The sequence below is a fragment of the Chionomys nivalis genome, chromosome 8 (assembly GCF_950005125.1).
Source record: "Chionomys nivalis chromosome 8, mChiNiv1.1, whole genome shotgun sequence".
Taxonomy (NCBI): Eukaryota; Metazoa; Chordata; class Mammalia; order Rodentia; family Cricetidae; genus Chionomys; species Chionomys nivalis.
In genome coordinates this window covers 43,884,879-43,895,407 of record NC_080093.1, presented here as the reverse complement: position 1 = coordinate 43,895,407, position 10,529 = coordinate 43,884,879, and the positions used below count along the sequence as shown (strand labels likewise).

General features: G+C 35.7%; 2 protein-coding genes across 3 annotated transcripts; one reads left to right on the top strand and one right to left on the bottom strand.

Moving 5' to 3' along the window:
• The first annotated feature begins 1,712 nt into the window (after positions 1 to 1,712).
• LOC130879566 (olfactory receptor 5B3-like) lies at positions 1,713 to 2,642 on the top strand. Its single transcript, XM_057778215.1, has one exon. It carries the CDS (start codon positions 1,713 to 1,715, stop codon positions 2,640 to 2,642), a length of 930 nt encoding a protein of 309 aa, XP_057634198.1.
• Positions 2,643 to 7,508: 4,866 nt separating this feature from the next.
• LOC130879569 (olfactory receptor 5B3-like) lies at positions 7,509 to 10,184 on the bottom strand. Of its 2 annotated transcripts, XM_057778216.1 has the most exons (2): positions 9,276 to 10,184; positions 7,509 to 7,547 (listed from the first exon to the last, which is right to left on the bottom strand). In XM_057778216.1, the coding sequence occupies exons 1-2, from the start codon at positions 10,179 to 10,181 to the stop codon at positions 7,509 to 7,511; spliced, it is 945 nt and encodes a 314-aa protein (XP_057634199.1). In that variant the 5' UTR covers positions 10,182 to 10,184. The 2 variants fall into 2 exon arrangements, with proteins under 2 accessions (XP_057634199.1, XP_057634200.1); XM_057778217.1 differs by lacking the exon at positions 7,509 to 7,547 and having other exon boundaries at positions 9,258 to 10,184.
• Between the last annotated feature and the right edge of the window lie 345 nt (positions 10,185 to 10,529).

Genomic DNA, 10,529 nt, shown 5'->3' with positions numbered 1-10,529 from the left:
ATTCATTTTACAAGTCATGCATCCTTTATAAAATGAATAGTAGTAAGAGATATTATGTTTTGCTTGATGAGATAATGACCATTTTGTGCACTATATGGTTGCCTTTCATTGAAGGTTTGAAACACATACACAATTAATTAGTCCTAACTCAGGCTAATTAATCATCTAGAATATTTTTATACTGCCTCTATAATTCCAAAACTTCTTGAAGTTCCTCAAATTGTCACTTCCTTTACTGATAAAATAATAATTATGCTACCCACCTCACTTTCACAAAATCCAATATGTAAGACTCACAACATAATATCTTTAAGGGTCAGGTTGATGAACTGAAATTTCCATGGGCTTACAATAAGGAAGCCAAAGTAGTTATAGAATGTATCCACCCCAAAGGCTGTGATTCAAATAAGGAAATATTGAATACAGTTATTACATTAGAAATGTTTAAATAAATATTTTATAAGATTGAATGTGCAAACAGAACTGATATGAGAGCTGAATACAGCCAATAATGTGGGACTTTCTCAATCCTCAGTGTATGATATTAGATTGTGATAGGAAAGCAACCAAGGAAATTGAGTATTAAGAGTAAGTGACTCTTTTGCCAAGATGAAACTAAAACTTTCATGGAAGAAATTTTTCAAAATAAATTGCTCAGATGGAATTACAGAAGCAGCAGTTGTATGTTTGGAGGAAGGGAAGATAAATACTGGGGAGTGTAGACACACATTTACACCAATGTCTAAGAAAACGTAAACTGGACAGTGAAATGTCTACCCTTCATTCATGGCAAATGAAACTCTGCATTATCAGTACTGGCTTTGATCAAAACATGGTGTCCATTGTCCCATCCTAACAACAACAAGAAAGACTATGCAATCTATAGTAATCATTTGATCATTGATGTGATATGATTTAATAGTTATACTCATCTTTAACCTCTGCTTGTAATTGTATAAATGCATAGATGGGCAAGTAATAATAACCATGAGCTAGTGCAGAAACTGGATACAAATCAAATTAGAGGTCATAAATTAATTGCTGCCAATTGTCATTTAAAGAAAACCAGTTTCATTCTTCAGGATTCTAGCTGCTTGGTTTTACTTTCAATGAAAGCCAAAAGTATTTTGAACAACATGTGAAACTATTTAACAATTCAGTTAATTTGAATTGAAGTTTAAATTTAATTTAACTTAAATCTAACTTTAGGCCTATTTAGGAATTATTCAGCCTGAGTTAGAGTTTCATGTCTCTACTGAGACAAGATTACAACTAAATATATCAGAATGCATGATTTATTCACTTTCTTGTACTTATTAATTTATAGAAATTGTGACAAGTAACATTGGTGAGAGGTTATTGTGAGAACACAATTAAGGTATGGAAGTGCCAGCTTTTACAGTAATTAGTAGAAATGAGCAGTTAGATACATTTATCCACACTAATTATTTTCAACGAATTTAATTGTCTATACATTTGCTTACAAATTTATAAATTACTAAAATTATATAGATGATTCTGATTTGATACTGTAAAATCCTGTATACAATTGTTACATTCAATTTAGGTTTCAAGTTTGCACATAATTTTGGAAAATATTGAGATAAAGGTTATAACTATAATGGCTGAGTACATCCTGTCTTCATACCTTCTGTTTCTTTATTGTGTTGCCCCCTCTTTTTTTTTCATCGCTGAGGAGATTGGACAACAAGATGGAGAATAGAACTGAAGTGACTCACTTCCTTCTGCTGGGACTCACTGACGATCCAAACCTACAGCTTCCCCTCTTTATCACCTTTCTATTTATCTACACTATCACCCTGGTGGGGAACCTGGGGATGATCCTGTTGATTCTCATGGACTCTCGACTCCACACTCCCATGTACGTTTTTCTAGGTAACCTTTCTCTGGCTGACTTTTGTTACTCTTCAGCAGTCACTCCAAAAGTCATGGCTGGTTTTCTTATAGGAGACAAAGCCATTTCCTACAATGACTGTGCTACTCAGATGTTCTTTTTTGCAGCCTTTATCACTGTGGAAAATTACCTTTTGGCAGCAATGGCCTATGATCGTTATGCAGCAGTATGTAAGCCCTTACACTATGCTACCACCATGACTACAAGTATGTGCACATGGCTGATCATTGGTTCTTATGTCATTGGTTTCCTGAATGCCTCCATACACATTGGAGACACATTCTGGCTCTCTTTCTGTGAGTCTAATGTGGTCCATCACTTTTTCTGTGATATTCCAGCAGTCATGGTTCTCTCTTGTTCTGACAGACAGGTTAGTGAGCTGGTTCTTGTTTATATAGTGAGCTTCCACATATTTTTTGCCTTCATAGTTATTTGGATATCCTACACATTCATTTTTGTCACCATCCTGAAGATGCATTCTGCTGCAGGACATCACAAGGCTATGTCTACCTGTGCCTCCCACTTCACTGCAGTCTCCATTTTCTATGGAACGAGTATTTTTATGTATGTGCAGCCCAGTTCTAGTCACTCCATGGACACTGACAAAATTGCCTCTGTGTTCTACACCATGGTCATCTCCATGCTTAATCCTCTGGTCTACAGCCTGAGGAACAAAGAGGTGAAGAGTGCATTCAAAAAGATTGTTCTGGAGGCAAAATCTTTGTGACTTTGATTTCTCATTTCAGAGATTCATAATACTTGGAATCATTCTTTTAAAATATTATTTATTTATTGAGTTATATTTAAAATCCACCTTTCCTGCATGTTCCAGGAATCATTGTTTTATTAAAAACAAACCAATAAAATAAAATTGGAAAAGTTATGCCCTGAAACACATACCTGAATGAGAATGTCTAAAACATCTCAAGGTTTGTTTACTAAGCCTTCAGCCAGGATGTTAATGAATTCACTACATTTTCAGGCATCTTGCAGTAACATGTTACTATAAAAGCACATCAGTGCATAAATAAGCATTTGAACAGAAAAAAATGCATGTGGGCATCCTATGATGAAAGGCACAAAAGGATGTGTGTTATTTTGCCGATTTAAATGGAACGTGGAGTCTCTGGGAGTTGATATTATTTGTTAATTTCACTAGGTTCAGATTTACCAAGATAAACATATATTCGCCGACTCCTGTAGGAAAAAGGTTTTCTAGAGTATCTTGCACTTGCAGCAGTAGATTTTTAGATTTGCCTTCAACAATGTTTGTGGCCAGCATTTTATCCATTGCTGGATCTACTGAATAGGACAGAAGTCAGACAAAAGGCTAGTTCTTCCTCTCACTGTCTTTGTAGCTAGTTCTCTCTTCTCCCCTCCAATTTACTTCCTTTTCTATTTCTTCGTTGCCTGTCAATTTTTCCTTCTCCCAAGCTCTCTGCCCCTTTAACTGGAACATATGTCTTCGTTTACTCTTTGATATGAGGACTTCTGTCTGAACTTCAAGACTTAAGTTTGCCAGCTCACACTCTCCCTTCTTAGCATGCTGATTCAGACTGAATTAACCACTTACTTTCTTTATTCCTTAGACTTCAGTCAATCATTAGGGTTTTTACATACTCCACTATCACATGAAACCATACTCATAATAAATGTCCTGCTTCATAAATATGTTTGTGAATATATATGTAATTGTGTGTACTTTTATTTCACTGGATAGCTCAAAAAATCCAGAAATATTTTTTGCTGATAGTTTAATTTGATATGATGATGTGAATGTTGCATATTATTTACTTATTTCAGTGCTATTCTACAAGTCCAGCTTCAGAAGTTGCATTGTTAAGTGACATTGTCCATTTTTCTTTGTGTATTTTAGTGAAAGATGATCTATTCTGACATCTCCTATGGATTAGTATTCTTGCTTGATCATGACCTTTCATACAGCCAATAGGTTCAAGTTTGAATTTTCAGAAGGATAACTTGTCAGATTACACACAAACATAATAAAGTTTTAAAAAATAACATTTTCATCTATTACCATATGTTCTAGACTTTTTAAAAACATATTTCTAAATTTATTCTTTGAGAAATTTACAGCACACACCCCAGTCCCACTCATTTCCCAGTCCCTCTATATCTATGCCTCAGCCCCATGGCATCCCCAACAAAAGAAATTTTAAAAACTATTAATTAAAAACAAAACAAGCAAACAAAAGACACTTGTTTCTCCAGCTTTCCCACCTGTCCAACACCTCTTCCTTCGTGTTAGTGTCATGGGAAGCTGCAGTGTGTCACACAGTTCATCCTTTATGACTTTACTTGCAAATGTTTGTTGTAATGAGTTGTTTGTCTGTTTCAATGCCTCTGACTTCTGCTACACAATCAACTCTGGACCCTTACAGAAACTCTTAAGATCTTCTGCCCTTGCCACAATCATGGAGATCCTGCAGCAGCCATGGTTCTGTAGAACCTGTCCCTTCACACACTCAAGATGGTCATGGAAAGGATAGTTGTTGAGGTGGGACAAATCAATGCCCTGTATGTGGTTCTGGGTAGTAACTAATTTAGTCAGTCTGGCCCAGTGGAGTTATCCCTTCAGGTGAGAAGTAGAACCAGTGCTATCAGGGCCAGCTCTTCCTTTCCTGTAGTGAGTGGTGGAGTCTTTTCTCCTGAGTGTGGGGCCAGTTTTCTCATGAGGATTGAGGACAAGCATAGGGTGGTGCTGTCTCAGCATGGACCTCAGATTTCTACATGCATTGTTTCCTATGGCCCTCTGTAGTATCTTGAACCATGAAGATCAGCACAGACTCCAGTTGCAGTAGGACCATGGATTCAGACATGGCCCTTGGCAACAGCTCTGGCATGGATGTCATAATGGCTTCAGTGGCAATACAGACCATCCAGGTCAGTAATGCCCTGGTAGCAGCATGGCCCTAGGACACTAACATGGTCTCTGGGACTATTCAAGTCTTTATCACCATCTAATGTTTTGTTTAAAAGAATTATTAGATCAGGTGTTATCCCAACATCTAGTCATAGACTGGAAATGTCTCCTAACAATCTTTGAAAGTCATTAAGAGTCTACAACAAATAAACTGCTTCATTTTCTTAGAGACATATGCTGGACTATTATTTCTTTTTATTTGTGCAGGTATACCCATGATGGCCATAACTTCTAATAAATGCATGATTACTGAATAACTCTTTTCTGAGCTCAAAGCATTTGCCAATTGAAAACCTGAATAAGTGACAATGATGTGGTGTACATATTTTAATTTTCCAAATTGTATAAAGTAGAACACATCCAATTGCTAGATTTTATTTCTTTGAGTATCTTTTTGGTTACTCACTGCAGGTAGTGGTATTTGGTTATAGAAAGATAAAGTAGGAAATGTATTGATAATCTCCTTAGCTTATAGTAATGTAATTTCTATTTAAACTTCTTTAAACCTCTGCTATTGACATGTGACTTCTTATGAAATTCTGTGGACTTCAACACACTTTCAATCAATAATCAATTTCTGCATTACCTTGTGCTAGATAACGTGGCAGACCCATAGGGGATTAAATGTGTGTTATGTATATTGGAAAAGTCTATTTATGATTATATCTTGAACATGTATAAATAATGAAGTCAGTTCTGTATCATGTAGTATAAATTCAGCAGTTTCAATATGCAAGACAACTCTTTCTTCATATTGTGAATCAGTAACTATATTAAGAGGTTCTTTAAAATCCCTTAGTACCATGAAAATAGCTAAAAAGAAATCCCAGAATAACTCATAATTGAGTATAATAAAGGGTTATTTATTTTGCTATAGACTCACAGATTATAGTCCTCTGTACAAATTGGAAACAGGAACCAAATCCAGCAGCTGGAAGAGAGAGAGCGAGAGAGCGCATGCTTTACATTAGCATTTATAGTACAAGATGCCACACCCAAGTGGGCTGGTACCTTAAAGGCTACTAGCTGTGAACTTCCTACAGCAATCTATAACTAAAATTATCTAGTTTTCAACTCCATCAATGGCCCGAGAATGAAAATAATATTATCTGATAAGCAGAAAGTACAGGCAAAAGACTTCAAAAAAATGCAAAGAATGACAGAAAGAACTGACTTCCTGGAGAGTCAAGGTTTTTCCACAATTTTTGGGCATCCAACTTTTTCTTAAAAACCTAGAATATCTGACAGACTATATTCAGAAGAAAGAAAATGTGAAATACTCTCCTACCCTGTCTTGGCAAATTTTGACAGTTGTTTTTCTTTGTATTCTGTTTCTATGAATTAAACAGCATACTTGCTGTCAGCAATTGAGACAAGGACAGTTTCTTGCCCAATAGAACAGTTTGTGAAATGTTAGGGTAAAGAAATAAGCATGGAGGGATTGAAGAGAGGACAGGTAAGAAATGTGAGTAATAAGGTTTTGATAAGAGAAGTTTAGGGGGATAGAATCTGAGATGGTGGAAATGATTAGATTCCTTTGAAAGTTAGGAGTTATAACAAAGGGTGGGAATATATTGTAAAAGAGGGAATCTCAGAGTTAATTTAGAGATTAGCAAAGAGGCTGTGACAATAGCATGTAGACAGGGAGAACATCTGCAGATGGAATTTTGGAGAGATAAGTGATAGGGTCAATGGGTGTTCATAGAAAATGTGGAAGTAATTTTAGAAGATGATGGCTCTTCTCCCAAAAAAGTTTGTTCTCAGGGTTAGGGACATCAATTATGGGTTGATTATAACTGATATAGGGTTTGGGGTAGGGGTGGAAGTTTTGTAGGCTCAGGGATCTCACTTGAAAAAAAAGGAATTGAATGGGATAATAAGTAGATTAGTGTGAGGTTACTCACACTAATAATGATAGTGAGTAAAAGAGTGACTATTTGTGAGCTATTATTTATAGAAAATTTACATTAGTTCATAGCTATGGGAAAAGAGAAACATGATGATAAAGAAGTTAAATTAAAATAGAAAAACATAATTGCAGTCATGTTCCTTTGTTGAGCAATAATCCATGCTCTCAGGTTGCTTAGAAAATGGAACCTTCCCCAATAAGAGTCAATGTAGTAAATATAGAGGTTATATGTGCTATTATTTAAAGATTGTTGATCGATCCTCTACCCAAATTTGAATTCTTTTATTCCATAAACAGATATGGGAAGTCTTAGTTATTTGATAAAAATGATGCGTGGGTGATCTAATTCTCCTCTATGTTCACCTTCTGTACTGCTCACTTTCCAAGGACTGCCCTACACAGACAGTTTAGATGTCTACTCCATGTTATACCCACAACTACTAGAATTTTGTGATTACTCCTTTTGTGTAAATAACAATGCATAACATATTGAATAATTTATTCATATTACTCAGGTATGAGATATCAGTCTTTTCTTTGAGCTCATGACTTTTTCAACCATGCAGATTCCCAATTATCAGAGACCAAACAGAATTTTAATTAAATTGAAAACAGTACAATATATAATGATATGCTTGCCTTTGTCAGAATTCAGCGTTATTTCAGTTACAGAGTTTTGTTTCAATTTCTAAGAATGTGGTCCTGGAACAATCTTTTGTCCTTTAATAATAGAGTATACTCTAAAATAAATACTGTGTCTTGGCACTAAATGCATTTCCCTTTTTCTTTATCTATATATTTAATATTTACCTAATCATAAGTTTTCAGAAAATATAAAATTACTTGTACTTTATCCATGTCCTTCATACTCTTCCTTCAATCAGCAGCCTAAGGATCACCATTGCTGAACATAATAGATTTCTTTCATGTAACTCAAAAATATAATTTCCTCCCTTTTCTCCACATTGTTCATAACATCATCTGCTGGATTTGAGAGTTGCTTGTTTTATTGTTTTCGCACAAACTTTAAGAAAATTATTCCCATACTTTCTTCTGTATATACTTCTAATGTATTTCATTAATGATAAAAAACTGAATGGATAAATGGTTGATAACTATGTAAAAGATTAGAATATCTCTATGTGTAGTAGATATGGTGGGATAACTGGGGTGATGGCAGCACCTTCATCTCAATGCATTCTGAAAGATATTGTCAGCTAATCATCAACTATAGCACACAGAGACAGTTTTGGTCTCTTCACTATTTAGAATTCTTTGGTCCTGACTCACCTTCACTGACCACTGAAAATTCAACAGTGTAATCATAGGAGGTTGAGGTATTAGATTGAGAAGCTAACAACATGCTACAGAAGACAGTAAAATGTGGTTGTTGACCTTGTCCAAATCAGCTTTCACTTTATATTTGTATAGAAAAATGGCACGGTTTTGTGCTAATTTGATTTACATGAAGACTGGCAAGGAGGCTGCTAGCTGCACAAGAGAGTTTCCCTTTCACCTCATATTCTTTTATTTTTCTGCTGTTATATCAATGAGGTTCTGTTCTCTCCAGTGTGCTCCTGTTTCTCCTGCACACACTGATGGCTGCTTCTGCAATTCGCTGTGACCCAGTCTGCCTCAAATTCTAGCTTGGTACATATATTTTCATTTCATGAAAGTCTACTTTCAAGTAAAATTTTTCTTTTCCTCATCCTGCCACAACATAACAAAATTACCAAGATGAAAATAAAATTGGCCATTTGTAGTGCTGTCTTTGTCTCAAAGATCTCTTTTGATATGTTCTGCTTTGTGAAAACTTTTCCTACAACCTGTCACGCAATAGCAATGTTTCAATATTCAGGGTTTTGATTGCTTGGATGTTAAAAATTGCTGTATCAATCTGCTAAGGTAATAGAGACTTGATATACTGCTTAGCACTTTTTAAGCACAACTATATATTCTAGTAATTAAACTAATTTAATTGTTTCCTATAGTCATCAGGATATCCCTATGCTTTGAGCACACACAAAAGCAGACAGCAAATTTATGTTACATTGTCTTATAGAATAATTCTGGCATGCATTTGTGTAAGTCTTGAAGAGAAACCTATGACTGTGTCTTCTCTTCAATGCGTTTCTTGCTTGTTTTTTTTTGTTTTTTTTTCAATGCGTTTCTTTATGTACCTAATTATAGTGATTTGTGCTGATATAACAGAAAAATATTGCATAAAATTGATTGAATATGATAATATAATCAGTTTTTTCACAAGCTGGCCTAAAGTTATCAAAGACAATTTATTTAAGTTTTACTCTTCTGAACAAGATGTTAATATTTTCACAAACAATACACTATTGCTGAGGTGAAGATGACACTTCCAGTTCCTCAAGTCTCTGTAGGGTAGAAAAATGTGAGTCAGTGTAGAATTAAGAAGAAAGGAATAAATGAATCTAGATGCTCTGCAACCCAAAAGTTAATAATCAAAGCTGTAAACATTATCTTGACTTTAATACAATCTTTGTGAATGCACTCTTCACCTCCTTATTCCTTAAGCTGTATACCAGAGGGTTCAACATAGGAATGACCATGGTGTAGAACACAGATGCTATTTTGTCAGTGTCCATGGAGTGACTTGATCTGGGCTGCAAGTACATGAATATGATTGTACCATAGAAAATGGAAACAGCTGTGAAATGGGAGGCACAAGTAGAGAGAGCTTTGCGATATGCTGCAATAGAGTTCATCTTTAGAAAGTTGGTAAAAATGAACACGTAGGATATTAAAATAAGTATTAGAGCAAAAAAGATATTGAAGCTGGCTAAATAAATAAGAACCAGTTCATTGACATGTCGGTCAGAGCAAGATACAATCATGACTGCTAGAACATCACAGAAAAAATGGTGGACCACATTAGATTCACAGAAAGAGAGACTTAATGCATCCACAGTATAGATGGAAGCATTCAGGAAACCACAGATGTAACAGCCAATGACGAGACGTACACACATACTTGTTGTCATGGTGGTGGCATAGTGTAGGGGCTTACACACTGCTACATAGCGATCATAGGCCATTGCGACTAAAAGGTAGTTCTCCACATTGGCAAAAGTTGCAAAAAAGAACATCTGCGAGGCACAAGCATTGTAGGACATGATCTTGTCTCCTGTAAGGAATCCAGCTATGACCTTTGGAGTGACTGTTGATGAGTAACAAAAGTCCACAAAGGACAAGTTGCAGAGAAAGATGTACATGGGGGTGTGAAGCCGAGAGTCCAAAAGAATCAACAGAAACATTCCCAGGTTCCCAACCAGTGTGATGGTGTAGATGAGAAGGAAAGTGATGAGGAGGGGAAGCTGCAGATGTGGGTCATTTGTGATTCCCATGAGGATAAACTGTGTCACTTCTGTCCTGTTCTCCATCACTGATATCTGTTAATAAAAAGAATGACTTAAACAAGTGAAAAAGAGAGTACTCTAAGGGATTGCAGCGATAGTTCAGTTGTCAGAAGCAATGGCTTTCTATTCTGAAGGGCTCAGCAACTTCATGTCAGCTCACAACTGTCTATAACTCTAGGACCAATGGATCTAACACCATCTTCTGGCCTCTGCACTTATGAGACAAATGTTGTACACAGACATACATGTAGGCAAAACACCATGCACATAGAATTCGTTTCCTTTTTATTTATTAAATCATTTAATCAATCGACATTTATAAATGATGAGTCTATAGGCCTGGAGCTTTTCATTGACATATGTGGCTACTCA